We start from the raw sequence: 16,794 nt of genomic DNA, 5'->3' as shown, positions 1-16,794 counted from the left end.
GGTTACCACTCTGCTAAGGTGAGCGGGAGGTTACCGCTCACTTTAGCAGGCTCGTAACCATGATAAACAACGGGTTACTAGGTGCGCGTGTGCCCCTAGTAACCCGATGTTTATCATGGTTACCAGCCTGATCGCTGCTCCCGCTGGTCACACACAGCGATGTGTGCTGACCAGCGGGAGGGCAACGACCAAAAAATGGTCCAGGACACTTTGCAGCGATCAGCGACCTCACAGCAGGGGCCTGATCATTGCAAAGTGTCACACATAGCGACATCGCTGGTGAGGTCGCTGTTGCGTCACCAAAAACGTGACACAGCAGCGATCTCGCTAGCGATCTCGCTATGTGAGACGGGGGCTTAACATTGTCTTTGTGCTGAGTTACACATTATACTGTATCAGTGCTTGTTCCAAAGTCTATACTGCTATCACTATGAATACAAATATATATAAAAGGGCGTTTGAACAAGCACAGGGATTAAGTGTGCAATGAATAGGAGAACAACTTTAGAAATATTGGGGGCTGGGGCCAGGAGATGATGATTTAGCATGACTGATAAAAGCAGCTCAGTGAGGAGCTGACAGTGAGTGGGACTTGGGCAGCTAATTACTGTATAGAAATTAATGGGCTGGAGAGAGGAGGCTGGGATCTCAGGAGTTAACTTTTCAGCCTGGAATGTAATTACTGCACGTACTGGGCAAGAATCTGATGGCTGATCTCCTTGCGGTACACTATGTAAGATAAAAGCTCTAACAGCAAAACAGCAGATAGAGAAAAGCAAGTCAATTGCAAACTTGCTTATTTTTATCATGACTAGCTAATTATACCAATTTAATAATGAGATTACCCCTTAGAGCTCTGAGGTGCAGGATTCTGAGCCTTTTTGTTTTATTTGTAAACTGCTTCACATGATTATATAGAGCTCTCTAATAAACAGGGCTGTGGAGTCAGAGTCGTGGAGTCGGAGCCCATGTTGGTGGAGTCTGAGTCGGTATAAAATGGACCAACTCCGACTCCTAAAATATACAATAAATTGGGTACAGTAGTTCAATGCAGTTTGTGGGGAATATTTTTTCATAAGAATTTGGGAAAGTTATGAAATGTCCTATAAATGTCTGTCCTATTCCTGATCTAAGGGTCTAGACTTTTAGCTGAGATGAATCTGTGCTACAGTAAATTTATCACTTAAACATGAGCCATGTATGCAGGAGTCGGAGTTGTGGAGTCGGTGTCATGGAAATCCGAAGCCTCTATAGACTGCGGAAGTCTGGCTCCAGACAAAAGAAAACATCTGCTGTTACAGGTGAGAGGGAGCAGGAAGAGGCCGGGCTGAAGGACTGTGGTGCCGGAGATCGCGGTATGCGGAAGCGCTCACCGCACACCGCTATGTCCGCCGCCATTAGGCTACATACCTTGCTCTCCTGCGAGTCTGGAAGAGGAGTGTGGTGCCAGAGTTCGCGCTTGCCGTGTACTGGCAGGACCTGCGGTGACGTCATTTAGTCAGCTGATGGTCACGCAACCATCACCTGACCGCTGACGTCAGCGGTCGTGTGACCATCAGCTGATTAAATGACGTCACCGCAGGTCCTGCCAGTACACCGCGGGACGCAGAGGAGAGAGGATCGCCGCCGCCGGGAGGAGTCAAGGAGAGGTGAGTATACAGGGTTTTTTTACTTTTAACTTTTCTTTTCTTTTTTTCACTGCGTGGTACCCAGGATGAAGAGTTGTAGTCTCCTCTTCATTCTGGGTACCACACGCACCGAGACTACGCCGCAAATTCGCGGCCATTGAATTTAATTGAAACACAGCAAATCCACATATACCTGCGAATTTACGGCGTAATCGCGGTAGAAATGGTCATGCTGCGTTTTGCAACGCAATGCAAATTTGGCGCGCTAATTAGCGCATCATGTGCACAGCACATCCAAATTCACATTACTTTGCATGGCAGACGGTTTTACAAGCGTTTTCGCGGCCGTAAAAACACAAGAACGCTACGTGGGCACAGAGCCTTAAACCAGAAAATGGCACAAATTTGTGGTTTAAATCTGCACCTGCTCATAGCAGTCAAAGACTTGATTGTTTGACTTTTTCCTCCCTTTCTTCCCAGAGCAATAACTTTTTTTTTTCCACATAGACATATGAGGGCTTGTTTATTTTGTGGAACGAGTTGTTCTTTTGAATGACACCATGCATTTTACCAAACCAAATAGTGTACTGGAAAACTGGAAAAAAAAATTCCAAGTGAGGAAAAATTGTAATAAAACGCAATTCTGACATTGCCTTTTAGGAACTGTTTTTATAGTTTAAACTTTATGGTGAACAATATGATTCTACTTTTCAGTCTGATTACGGCGATACCTAACATGTCCAGTTTTTTATTATTTTAGTGGTGAAAAAAATATCACTAAATTTGGGGGTTTGTGTCAACCCGTAATGTTTTCATTTTTTGGTTGATGGAGCTGTGTGATGGCTTATTTTTTGCAGGGCGAGACGTTTTCATTCATAACGTAATTTTGGTGGTTTTAAATTTTTTTTGCTTACGTTATTTACCGATCGGTTTAATTATTTTTAGATTTTGATAGATGGGACTTTTTTGAATGCAGCAATACCACATGCTTGTATTTTATTGTTATCTTTGTAATGGGGGAAAAGGTGGGGTGATTTGATCTTTTAAGTTTTTTTTATTTTTTCAATATTTTTTAAAACTTTATTTATTTATTTATTTTTACTTGTCACTGTTCGTATTAGCCCCTTTAGGGGACCTGAAGCTGTGATGGTCTGATCGCTTGTGCTATATACAGCAATATCACAGCACTGCTATATATAGTAAAAATCACAGTCTCCTTTAAAGGCCACAGGGAGGGTTTCAGGGAAGCTCCATAATGCCAAGCATGGAGGTCTTCAACAGACCCCTGGCTGTCATAGCAATCCATCAGCGACCTGCGATCACGTCATGGGCGTGCCGATGGGCGTTTAGAGTGATGCGCCCCTCATGCCTGTGGGCGGTTAGTGATGCTGTCAGAGTTTCACACCAACATTTAATAGGTTAACAATCACGGGCAGCGCTTCACGCCACCTGCAATTGTTAGAGGCAGGTCTTGGCTGTAACACACAGCCATTACATGCCGATTCACCCCATAAGCCCGCTCCACACACCTGCTTCCGACTTGCGCGTACATGTAGTGAAGGGGTTAAGAGACAAATGTCTAATTTTTTGGAGTAGTGTATGAAAAAATAAATTAATAAGTTTCCCCCAATGTGTTTTTATGATGTTTATTCACACACCAGAAATGAAAGAAAAGATTCTATGAAATTAATATTATCACAGTCGATTAAAAAAAATACAGAGAAACTTCAAAGACAAAACTTTTTTTCGGTATACTGGCTTTTCAGTCATGAACAATTTTGTTAATTGAACTTCACGTTTGAAGGCTATCTACAGCCAAGCGAGATGGAAATGATGATTACATGTCAGCAAAGATGAGAAGATCACCTTGTCCTGTTTCCGCAGTCAAATGAAGTCTAGAAATAGAGTACATAGGCATCACTTCCACTAATCGAACTTTTGCAGAATGAATGAATCTCACTGAATGTCTTTTGTTTAATGGGGCAAAGCAGATTTGGGCATTTTTCTGAATTCATTTTCTAAACAATGGTTACGCTGGAAGACAAACTGTCAGAAAAAATGCAGAGCGATGCTTTATTCTACACGAGATGCAGCAGTGAGATGTTCCCAAATAGTTTGATCCGGGGGAAAAGAGACTGGCATTTCTGATCACTGACAAGAGTATCAGAGTACAGGAAACGGAACTGGACAGGAATATAAAATACTGTATATCCTATCAGTAAATAAACATTTTATAGGGGTTGTCGGCTACTTTGATATTGATAACTGTTCCTTTAATTGACGCTGCAGTTCTCAGAATCGGCCACTAAACACTGTATGGAGCTGTTCGATTCTGTTCGGCGCAGTGTAGCCGCTGGAGCTGTTAACGGCTGATCGGAGGGAGAGCTGGGACCCCAATAACCTTATCTGAGGATAGGTCATCAATATCAAAGTAATGGACAACATGTTTAATTCATTCTTCTGTTTATACTGGTAACATCTAACTATCCACCTATCTAGCCATCTTCCTACCTATCCACCCTCTATTTTTTATAAGATATATAATATGAGCTTACAACGTTTAGAACTGAATCTTCCATTTCAGCAACTGTGGATTCCTGCAAAGACAAGAAAACAAAGCTAATTAGAAATAAAAGAGGAGCAGATACTAACATACTTAGAATAATTTACGTTATTCCGCCCTATGTTAGGGTAATATGTCACATTATTTCTGTTAATTATACATAAAGTAAAACCACTCATCAGGAGCAGAACTGGGAAGTTCAGGAAGAATATTTAAGTGTGTTTGTCACTAGACCGTTCTTTTATTTTTGGGCATCATATGACTGGCGCCAACTCCAGCTCCTTCTGTATGAAAGTACCTTGTATTGTTGTCTGTACAGGCAAGCAGGTCAAAATATCAACATATACAGTTAGGTCCAGAAATATTTGGACAGTGACCCAATTTTGGCATTTTGGCTGTTTACTAAAACATATTCAAGATACAGTTATATAAGCAATATGGCCTTAAAGTGCAGACTTTTAATTTGAGGTTATTTACATCCTAATTTTAGTAAGGATTTACGAATTACAGCTCTTTAATATGCAGCTGCCTCTTTTTAAAGGGACTAAAAGTAATTGGACAATTATCTCAAAAGCTCTTTAACCTCTTTACCCCCAAGCCTGTTTTCACCTTCATGACTGGGCCAAATATTACAATTTTGACTCCATGGGTGTTTTCCAGAAACAAGCAGCAGCGGATGTTGCTGAGTGAAAATTTCAAACTGCCGTTGTATTGACCAGTATGTTGTAGTGCCTGTGCGTTGTGCCCAGCTCATGCTTCTGGAGACACGCACATGTAAATTAGGTGGGCTTTCACTCATACAGAAATGCCAAATATATGGATGCTAACTGAGGTTTAGGCACACTGGATCTCAGAAAGGAGGGGATAATTTGGATTTGAGAGTGCAGAATTTGCTGAATTTCTTTTGGGGGGCGAAGATCCATGACGCTTTTCCAGAGCCTTTGTATTACCAGTAATGTGGAAGCCCCCTATATTTCCATTGACAGATGAAGGACCCCAGTGGGGACTTTTTTGTGGATTGATTTGAAGTTTTTGTTAGGAACATTTTACGTAACATTTTGGATCACGTTCCTGCTCTCTACGCTGAGCACTTACATCAGGGTTTCCATCTAAATCTCCGAGTGACATGATTCCGATGAAACCCAGAGGGATCCATTCACTATAATGAGGCAGCAGAGTTACTCTGGACTCCGTCTGACTTCTATTCAGCGTTGTTCTTTTCAGAAGTGCACAAAACTGTGGCCAACGGCACTTTTATGCACGCCTAAAAAGACTGACCCCGCTTCGGATCATAGGCCAGACGGCGTCCACAGTGCTTCCATCTGCCTCATTATAGGTAATCGTCTGCCGGAGGTTCCGTCTGAATCACGTATTTCAGAGATGTACACGGATACCCCATAGTAAGCGCTCAGCACAGAGCGGATAAATGTGAGCTGACCCTTACTGCGATCTTTGGGAGGCAGAATAAACAAATCAACAGCAGGAGAAGAATTGGTTTTATTTATTTTTTATGCCGTTCCTCGTGCAGTATAAGTGATTGAACGACTTTATTCTTCGGGTCGGTGCCATTTCAGCGATACCAGATTTGTCGAGGTTTTATGTTTGGCTACTGTCACACAGTAAAAGATGCTTTTTATTGCGCATCGCCATATTTTAAGAGCTATAATTTTTCAATATTTGGGCTGACAGAGTCATGTGAGGTCTTGTTTTTTGAGGGGTGAGTTGACGTTTTTATTGATGCCATTTCTGAGCATGTGACATTTTTTGATCGCTTTCTATTCTGATTTTTGGGAGGCAGAATAAACAAAAACCAGCAATTCAGGAATTGTTGTTTAGGGGTTTTTTTTATGTCGTTCGTTCAGCGTGTGGTAAAATTGACTTTTGGTCAGTACGATTACAGCGATATCACATTTTTTTTTTTGTTTTGGCACTTTTACACAATAAAAACTATTTTATAGAAAAAATAATTATTTTTGCATCGCTTTATTCTGAGAGCTATAAGTTTTTTATTTTTCCGCTGATGGAGTTGTATGGTGGCTTGTTTTTTTCAGGACAAGATTACCTGTTCAGACATACCATTTTTATTTACATACTTCCTTTTGATCGCGTTTTATTGCACTTTTTGTTCGGTGGCTTCATGATAAAGCATCGTTTTTTGCCTAGTTTTTTTTTTTTTTTTTACGGTGTTCACCGAAGGTTTTAACTAGTGGGACAGTTTTATAGGTTAGGTTGTTCCGGACATGGCAATGCCAAATATGTGTACTTTTTAATAAAAATATTTATTTATGGGTACAGTATATTTTTATGTTTTTATTATTATTATATTGTAATTCTTTTTTTTTTAAATATATTTTTACTTTTTTTTTTCACTTTTACACTTTGTCCCACTATGGGACTTTCACTTTTTCCAGCCTGATCGCTTATAAAGCATTGGGATGCAGGAGCATTCCTATGCCTTATAAACTGTCAATGCTGCACTGACACACAAAGTTGCAAGATCATGCACTGCGCATGATCTAGCAACTTTGCTAGCTCTGGTGACCCGGACGACTTCGGGACAGCATGGCAACGATCAGGACCTCGCGATGACGTCATGGGGTCTCCGATATAAGGGCAGAGGTGCTTTCTTCACTCAGCCTTCTCGCTAAATTCTGTGAACGCAGCATTAAGAGGGTTAAAGTGCCGGGAGTGGTGCAGGCACCGCTCCTGGTACTGAATCCCGGGTGTCTGCTGTCACAATCAGCTGACACCTAGCAGCGATCGCCTACGAACAGCCCCCTGTGCGCGGGCGATCGCCATGACGTTTATATACTGCATTTGTCGGGAGGGTTTAATGGGCTGCATAAGTTATTCACTCAGTAATCCATCATCAATTAAACAGCTAAAAGATCTGGAGCTGATTCCAGGTGTGCCATTGGATGCTATTATTGCTGTGAACCCATAACATGTGGTCAAATGAGCTCTCAATGGAAGAGAAACAGACCATCAATAGGCTGAAAAAAAGAAGAAATCCATCAAAGAGATAGCAGAAATGTTAGCAGTGGCCAAATCAACTGTTTGGTACATTCTGCAAAAATATGAGCACACCGGTGAGCTTGGGAACTCAAAAAGGCCTGGACGTCCACAGAAGACAACAGAGGTGGATGATCGCAGAATCCTTTTCATGGAGAAGAAAAACCCCTTCACAACATCCACCCAAGTAAAAAACACTGTCTAGGAAGTAGATGTCTCTGTATCGAAGTCTACCAGAAGAAAAAGACTTCATGACAGCAAATACATAGGGTTCACCACAAGGTGTAAACCATTAATCAGCCTTAAAAATAGAAAGGCCAGATTAGACTTTGCCAAAAAACCTCTAAAGAAGCCAGGCCAGTTCTGTAAAAGCATTCTTTTGGGCAGATGAAACGAAGATCAACCTGTACAAAAATGATGGAATGAAGAAAGTATAGAGAAGACTTGGAACAGCTCATGATCCAAGCAAGCCACATCCTCTGTAATGGAGACAGTGTGACACAATATCACGAAGATTAGGTCACTGTCCGAATATTTCTGGATCTAACAGTATGCCGTCTCTCTGCCATGTTTCTGGGATCCTGAACTCTAGAAATCTCCAGGTCCGGCTGGAGGGTCTCATGATCAGATCTGTCCATCAGTCTCCTCCAATAGAAAAAATCATTACATGGGAAGGCTGCTTTTCTAATGGAGAAGGCTGATGTGCCGGTCAGTTTGTGAGGAAGCTGCAAAGACAAGAGAAGGCGGTCAGCCTCCATCTTAGAGGACTTTTGCTGTTAGTTATACTGTATACACTTACAAAACCTACAGAGTAAATGGATGGCAATTATTTCTGAAATGAAAAGTTTTTCTGTATTTGTTTCATTGATCTAGTACCAAGTAAACAAATCTGGATTATTAATCCAGGATCTACACATAAACCGTCGCCATATAGGTTTGCTACATGATCTATAGGTGCTCTGCATTAAGTGCTACTGACTTCATGCTTCATGATATTCATAGTCTGGCTTTGATACTGAGGGTGTAAGTGTGATTACATAGATTTCATGAGATGAATCCAAACGGTTTCTACATCATAATGACCTGTTGAACGGTGGTTGTCAAGTCCAGACAAAGCTGAATGATTTTGTTCTTTGTTGTAGAGAAGTCAGTGATCCCAGTAAATGGTGTCCTGTAACCAAACAGAAAGAAATCCAGTCTGAACAAAGACTGCTAAAGACTCTTTGAAGAGAACATACTGGCAAGCTAAAGATACATTGTGAATTGGGTCAGCAGGCCAGGGAACATCTTTCTCGGTTAAGCAGCAAAACAGTTTCCTCTCTCACGTAAGCTCCAGGAGCTATCTATAAAGCACAGAAATAAATGTCCTGAGGACAGCCAAGTCCTACATTCCTTACCTTCATAGCAGTCTGTCTTTTATCAGAATGCCAAAGGAAGTATAAATGAGGTTTCTACTCAATAGCATGGGAAGTGTACGTGTGGAGTTCTTCTACTTTTGTCATTTCTTATGGGAAAAGAACATAACAATCATAGCTGTTTACAAATGTGAGAATTCATGGAGTTTAGAATAGGAAATTCTTGCAAGGCGTATACAACTATACAGACCAGACAGATGCTGAACTGTGAAAAATCAGAAACACAGGAAATGGGGAACAGAAGGTATTTCAAGACAAGGAAATACTATTTTATAATGACCTTTTTAAAGAGTAACTAAATTGTTAGCATTTGTTTATATTTGAGTGCACTTTTAATCTCAAGATCAGTGGAAGACGGGGCATGATAGCATATTATCATCACACCGATCACAAAGAGGTGACAGGCATGCACAGCTCCTGCCTAAGCACGGGCACAGAGTGGGTACGGATTCAATAGAAACAACAACATATCAAACTATCAATGTACAATTGTGGCTTATTATGTCAATTCTCAGGATCTGATGGTTATTTCTATCAGGACAATCTTCAGTGGGCCTGTGTGACTACTGGCCATGCTAACCAGTGACAGCTTTGACAAGAGACATGCTACAGGCAGTATTGCCTATTGTAAGATGTAAATGTCATCACAAGAACTATGTACATTACAAGATGTAGCCAAATGCAAGGAAAGGGTTAAAACAAAAATTACATATACTCACCTCTTCAATCCCCCTGACGATTTCGGCCTACTTTTAGCAGCAATCAGGTGCTGTACGTTATTCATGCGATAACTGCAACCAGTCACCGGCGTTTGTGGTCATCATATGCCAACATCGGCCACAACAACTCCTGGTCTCCTGAGACTGGCAGAGACCACTGGAGACGGAAACATACTATTTTTCATTCCTATTCCCTGCTATTAACCAACTTTTAAAGAGTTTTGTAAAACCCTTATGTCTCATCATAGAGTGGATAAAGTTGCAGGTTAAGGGTATAAGATTTTTGTTTATCTTCTTCAGTAATATACATTGACCAATATTGTTAGGTGTGTTCAAACATTGCATTTTGCGGTGTTTTTTGCTTCATTCAGCAAAAGCTATGAGATTTCAGAAATCTCATGCACACGCATGTTTTATTTTCCTGACTGAACTGCTGCGTTTTTGAAAGCTGCAGCATGACAATTCTTTCAGCGTTTTTTCACACATAAAAAGCAATGAATATGCACGGAAAAAAGCAGCAAAAAACTCCTATTAGTTTATGCAGCGTTTTTGGTGAAAAAACTCAGGTACAGCAGGATGTGAAAGCCATTTATTGTTGTGATTTTCCAAGTTTAAATCATAATGTCTTGGTATCCTCACATGGGCATGACTGTTAGAATAAGTACAGTTTAATTAAATTAGTGATATGTGTGAAAGTATACAATGCCATACCTAGTGAATCCCTACCAATGTGTGAAAGTAAACAGTGTCCTACCAACGGAGTTCCCTACCAATGTGTTAAAGTAAAGAATGCCTTTCCAATGTGCGAAAGTGAACAACGTCCTACCAACTCAATGCTTTACCAATTTGTGAAAGTAAACAATGCCCTACTGACTAAATGCCCTACCAATGAAATAAGTAAATGATGAACTACCAATTCAACTTTCCTATCTGTTTTTACATTTACAAATATGTGTTTTTTTCATGAACTCGTATAACCTTAGTTTAAAGCTGCACTTCATACATAAATCCAGATTTTTTTTGTTCAAAATAGTCACTATTTTTTCAGACATAAAAAACTTTTTCCTCTAAATAATTTGATCAAATTGCCTTTTTCTCCAAAAATGTTTTTTTGTTTCACAAATGTCTTGCATTGGTGGCATAACACCTTGTATTGTTCATGCTTGCAAGGTGGAAGAAAATCTGACCTTTGGTATTCTGAAAAACGAAGCAAAAAAGGCAGCAAGAAAAGCAGCAAAACCGGTGTTTTGACTGCAGCTTTTTAATGCCAAGAGATAAGGTTTTCGCTGCAGAAAAATTAACCCCTTACTTACCGGGGACGTATTAGTACGCATATTTGCGTGCCCCGGGTTCAATGAGGGCTGCTGTGCTGAGCCCTCACTGAACGGAGCACATGTCAGCTGATTCTTACAGCTGACATGTGCCCGCAACAGCCGCGGGTGGAATCGCGATCCACCCGCAGCTGTTAACATGTTAAATGCCGCTGTCAATCTCCGACAGCAGCATTTAACGCGCGCTTCCGGGTAGTGCGTCATAAGCCCCGCCCACTGGCGACCCCGTCACGTGATCGCGGGTCGCCGATGGGCGTGCATGACAACCCAGGGTCTGCAGCAGACGCCTGTGGTTGTCATGATCTTGTCGCTATGAGCGCCACCTAGTGGTCGGCGCTCATAGCACAGGACCATTTCTGCTGCATGCAGGGCACCTGCTCATCCCCTGTATGTAGCAGAGGCGATCGGATAGTTGCTGCTTCTAGTCTCCTATGAAGACTATAGAAGCATGCAAAAAGTAAAAAAAAAAAAGTTTTTAAAAATATAAAAAAAAATAAAAAAATATAAAAGTTTAAATCACCCCCCTTTCTCCCCATTCAAAATAAAATATATAAAAAAAAAAACCACATACACATATTTGGTATCGCCGCGTTCAGAATCGCCCTTTCTATCAATATAAAAAAAGAATTAATCCGATTGGTAAACGGCGTAACGAGAAAAAAATTCTAAACGCCAGAATTACGTTTTTTGGTCGCCACAAAATTGCAATAAAATGCAATAACGGGCGATCAAAACATCGGATCTACCCCAAATGTTATCAATAAAAACGTTTGCCCGGTGCGCAAAAAATAAGCCATCAACCAGCCCCAGATCATGAAAAATGGAGACGCTACGGGTCTTAGAAAATGGCGCTATTTTTTTATTTTTTTTTTTACCAAATTTTGGAATTTTTTTTCACCACTTAAATATAAAAGAACCTATACATGTTTGGTGTCTATGAACTCGTAATGACCTGTAGAATAAGAAGGGCAGGTCAGTTTTAGCATTCAGTGAACGTGGTAAAAAAAATAAATACAAAACAACTGTGGTATTGCACTTTTTTTGCAATTTTACCGCACTTGGAATTTTTTTCCCGTTTTCCCGTACAGGATCTGGTAAAACTAGTAATGGCGTTGAAAAGTACAACTCGTCCCGCAAAAAATAAGCCCTCACATGGCCATATTGACCAAAAAATAAAAACGCTATGGCTCTGGGAACAAGGGGAGCAAAAACAAAAATGCAAAAACGGTAAATGCTCCGGGGCTTAAGGGGCTAAACAGCAAAAAAGCAACATGTGAACATAGCCTTAGAATTACTCAGTAATTAACAGGGATGTGGAGTCGGTAAGCCAAACCTCCGACTACGACTCCTCAATTTCCATGACACTGACTCCGACTCCCTCATACATGGCTCATGTTTAAGTGATACATTTACTGTAGCACAGATTCATCTCAGCTAAAAGTCTAGACCCTTAGATCAGGGATAGGACAGACATTTATAGGACATTTCATAACTTTCCCAAATTCTTATGAAAAATATTCCCCACAAACTGCATTGAACTACTGTACCCAATTTATTATATATTTTAGGAGTTGGAGTCGGTCCATTTTATACCAACTCCGATTCCAACTCCACGCAAATGGACACCGACTCGGACTGCACAGCCCCGGAAATTAATCATAGCTGAACTCCTAAGGGTTAAGATGGGACACAACCTATTGATTAGTGTATACATAGAGTCTGCATCAGGTATGACTGCTGCCACATATCTCTGATTATTATGTTTTGTAGAGACAAGTAGGTAGAGTAATGGTAACATTATTCAATAATGGCAGAATTATTCATAACGTATGTCAGATTCTTACACATTTTTACTATGCTGGAAAGATTAGAATGGGAACAAACAGGCACAAAACTAAGTAGTGACTTGAATGATAAAGCTTACCTGTCCAGCCAGGCTAACAGGGCTTTGGCTGAGCCTATGAGGTCAACCACTGATGTAAGAAACTCATTGGGAGGTTTACAAGAAGTAGTCCCATCATAAGATTCACTTTTCCTCCGGTTGCCAATATAATTTTGAAGGTTGTTGGAAGCTGATCTGAGTTTTAGCACCAAGTTTTTCATGTTGTCAGTTTCCAAACCATAATTCTGAAAATACAAAAATTTAGATGAAATGAATATTTCTGTTTTTCCAGGAATTGTCAGAAGAAAGTTTTTAATAATAAACATAAACATGAGTTTTACAGGAGAAAATATATTTTTATGCAATCATGATAAGTGTGTACATTAGTGTTTTTTTTAGCAGGAAATCATTAAAAAACTTAAAATAAATCTATTGTAATCAAATGTAATGTTTGAAGATGCTTTATAATACTGTAGTCATGACAGCACATCAAAAGGATGGAAGGAACCTCACTCGATGGAAATGGGGCACACCAAGCAAATTTTTCCCCTTAGTCTCAGTGGCTAACATGAAGCCAGAAGCATCGGTGGATACAATAGAGGAGCTTTTGACCATATTTCCAAACATATGTGCTAATAGGTGGTGAAATTCTGATGCAAAATGTAGATAACTTACCTCCAGAGGCTGTGCCTGTACAGACTGGCAGTTTTATTTTTATAACAGTATTTTCTCTCATATTACAAATAAGACAATACAGGGTGCAGGATATGCCATTTATATGGATACACCTAAATTAAATGGGAATGGTTGGTGATATCAACTTCCTGTTTGTGGCACATTAGTATATGGGAGGGGAAAACTGTACATTGAATCTGATATATTATTCTGTCAGCAGAATACAGCCCTGTGAAAAGTTCTATTAGTTCTGTATTTCAAGACTTTGAATACAGAAGAGAATCTATTCCTGTGAACCAAGTCTTTCAAGAGGCCCTGACACCTCTGCTGTTCTATCTGTGATAAATTCGGCAATCACCTACAAAAAAATGGCCCATGCCCGAAGCTTCATGTGACAAAATATATACTGCTAACATAGTCATCAAAATCTCTATTCTTTCAGGTTTTCTGGTTTCCTCCCACACTCCAAAGACATACTGATAGGGAATTAGATTGTGAACCCCAATGAGGACAGTGCCCATAATGTCTGTTAAGCGCTGTGGAATAGCGCTATATAAGTGAGTAAAATAAATAAATAAGTTCCATGATTAAAACTAATTAAAAATACAGAGAATTGTCATGTTAACAAAAATCTAATTATTGTTCATACATGATAATAAAGCTCATATCTCGGGCTCCACCAAATATGTCTTACTCACTTTACCCCTGGCGTAGGGGCGTGGGGCCTCACACTATCTCTCTCCATCCTTCATATGGATTGCATACCTGGAGGGCCATGTGTCCATCTATGACTGACTTCGTTCTTTGGTATTTCACTTCTACTTTTTTTATATCACTTCATTGATATCTCACCAGGTTCACTTTGCTATTGCACTTTGCTGTCCCAATGCATATATGCGGACTTAGATATTGTTCATCTATTTGTATTGATATGCATTTTTACATGCATAGTTTGTATGTGGCTTACTTTTCAGCAACCTTTATTCATATATTATTCTATTTTTTATTTTTACATTGGATTAATAGAGAGATTGAATTTGTCTCCTTTTCTATTTTGCCCTGGAGACAGACTGATGTGATTTTTCACAAAAAGTATTTCCCCTACTTTTTGTTTTTACATGTTTTTAAAACTATGCTTTTTGTATATATTAATAAACTTTATTCTATTAATTTTGGCTATATTGCATGTCCTGTCTTATTTCCTCTATAGGTTACTGGTGCTGTATATGCACTTTCTCTCTTTTTCTTGTCTCCAAATATACTGGGGGTGAAAATATAGTTAAAGGGAATCTGTCACCCCCTGGGACCTATCAGAAAGCTAATATGGACATACAGGTGATAGAAATGTGATCTATACTTATCTGTATGTCCCATATTAGCGGTCTTGTGGCTGTGAAATTGCTTTTTATAAAATCCTTTTTCCTAGGCTTGGCGTCCAGGGGATGCCAAGAAATGCCCGCCTATATGCTTGATTTAAATATTCCCTCCTCCCCTGCACGTCACAGGGCCCTGTGACATGCAGTCTAGGGCTGCACATCCCGCGCATGCGCAATGTGCATATAGTTTATGGCACTTTTTTTTTTCACCCTGCCCTATTTTACTGATCTTACATCCGCTCCAGTGACCTCCGGCGTGCACAACAATAAGGTTTGGGCCCCACTTCCTCCCTGATAGCAGGATGCAATTTCACAGCCACAAGACCGCTAATATGGGACATACAGGTAAGTACAGATTTACATTTCTATCACCTGTATGCCCATATTAGCGGTCTCATAGGTCCCAGGGCGTGACAAGTTCTCTTTAAAAGGGATCCTGACAGCTGATACATGCTGCCCAATCCACGAGCAGCACGTATCAGGCACTGGTTGCATGATATCAGCCAGGTATGTTTGACTCCGAGAAACACATACTTTAAAGGGAATCTGTCACCAAGTTTTTGACACCTATTCTGAGAGCAGCATGATGTAGAGACAGAGACCCTGATTCCAGTGATGTGTCACTTACTGGGCTGCTTTCAATAGTTTTTATAAAATCACTTTTATCAGCAGGAGATTATCACTAGAGGACTAGTAAACTGGCTGCCATGTAGTCCAGTCCTCTATATCAGGGTTCCCCAACTCCAGTCCTCAAGGCCCACCAACAGGTCATGTTTTCAGGATTTCCTTAGTATTGCACAGGCAATAATTCCATCACCTGCACAGGCAATAATTCCATCACCTGTGCAATACTAAGGAAATCCTGAAAACATGACCTGTTGGTGGGCCTTGAGGACTGGAGTTGGGGAACCCTGCTCTATATTCACGAGCTCTGTATAACCTCGCCCCCACCATTGATTGGCAGCATTCTGTGTACGCTGTACATGCCAATCAGTGGTGTCGTCGGGGGTTAGGCTATGTTCACACATTGCGTTTTTCAGCATTTCTTTATGAATCTATGAGATTCATGCACACATCTTGGTTTTTCTTTGATCAGTATTTTGTGCTTTGCATGTTTTTTTGCAGAATAGAGCATGTCACTTCTTTCAGCATTTTTTCTGCACTTTTGCAGCGTTTTTCACCCATTGAAAGTAGTGGGTAGTGAAAAAAGCTGAAAAAACGCATAGTGTGAACATAGCTATCAGGTTTTGCTGCGTTTTTTTTTTTTTTAAAAAAGCAAGTACAACAGTATGTGAAACACATTTATTTTTGTGAGTTTACCATTTTGTCTTGGTCACCTGAGATGGCAGTTTGGATTAGGACAGTGTGAGGTTTGTACTCACTCAGGTGAGATGAGAGGCAAAATAGGAGGCATGTTCCTTAACCCCTTAAGCCCCGGAGCATTTTCCGTTTTTGCATTTTCGTTTTTGCTCCCCTTGTTCCCAGAGCCATAGCGTTTTTATTTTTTGGTCAATATGGCCATGTGAGGGCTTATTTTTTGCGGGACGAGTTGTACTTTTCAACGCCATTACTAGTTTTACCATATCCTGTACGGGAAAACGGGAAAAAAATTCCAAGTGCGGTAAAATTGCAAAAAAAGTGCAATACCACAGTTGTTTTTTATTTATTTTTTTTTACCACGTTCACTGAATGCTAAAACTGACCTGTCATTCTTATTCTACAGGTCATTACGAGTTCATAGACACCAAACATGTATAGGTTCTTTTATATTTAAGTGGTGAAAAAAAATTCCAAAATTTGGTAAAAAAAAAAATAAAAAAATAGCGACATTTTCTAAGACCCGTAGCGTCTCCATTTTTCGTGATCTGGGGCTGGTTGATGGCTTATTTTTTGCGCACCGGGCAATCGTTTTTATTGATAACATTTGGGGTAGATCCGATGTTTTGATCGCCCGTTATTGCATTTTATTGCAATTTTGCGGCGACCAAAAAAAGTAATTCTGGCGTTTAGAATTTTTTTCTCGTTACGCCGTTTACCGATCGGATTAATTCTTTTTTTATATTGATAGATCGGGCGATTCTGAACGCGGCGATACCAAATATGTGCATGTGTTTTTTTTTTTTATATATATATATATTTTATTTTGAATGGGGCGAAAGGGGGGTGATTTAAACTTTTATATTTTTTTATTTT

At 40.1% G+C, this 16,794-nt stretch overlaps 1 protein-coding gene across 1 annotated transcript in view; it reads right to left on the bottom strand.

The window, feature by feature from the left end:
• The window catches only part of CNKSR3 (CNKSR family member 3), a 157,707-nt gene that overhangs the window by 31,699 nt on the left and 109,214 nt on the right, over positions 1–16,794 (bottom strand). The window contains exons 3-5 of the mRNA XM_073672439.1: positions 12,593–12,795; positions 8,287–8,374; positions 4,184–4,225 (exon numbers count right to left, since the gene is read on the bottom strand). Coding sequence (XP_073528540.1) covers positions 4,184–4,225; positions 8,287–8,374; positions 12,593–12,795 — 333 coding nt within the window. The remainder of the gene's footprint in view (positions 1–4,183; positions 4,226–8,286; positions 8,375–12,592; positions 12,796–16,794) is intronic.

This window comes from Phyllobates terribilis, unplaced genomic scaffold (genome assembly GCF_046119375.1).
Source record: "Phyllobates terribilis strain yellow unplaced genomic scaffold, ASM4611937v1 Scaffold_3__8_contigs__length_932513732, whole genome shotgun sequence".
NCBI classification, from domain to species: domain Eukaryota; kingdom Metazoa; phylum Chordata; class Amphibia; order Anura; family Dendrobatidae; genus Phyllobates; species Phyllobates terribilis.
The sequence above is the reverse complement of the archived record's forward strand: the minus strand, read 5'-3'. Positions and strand labels throughout refer to the sequence as shown.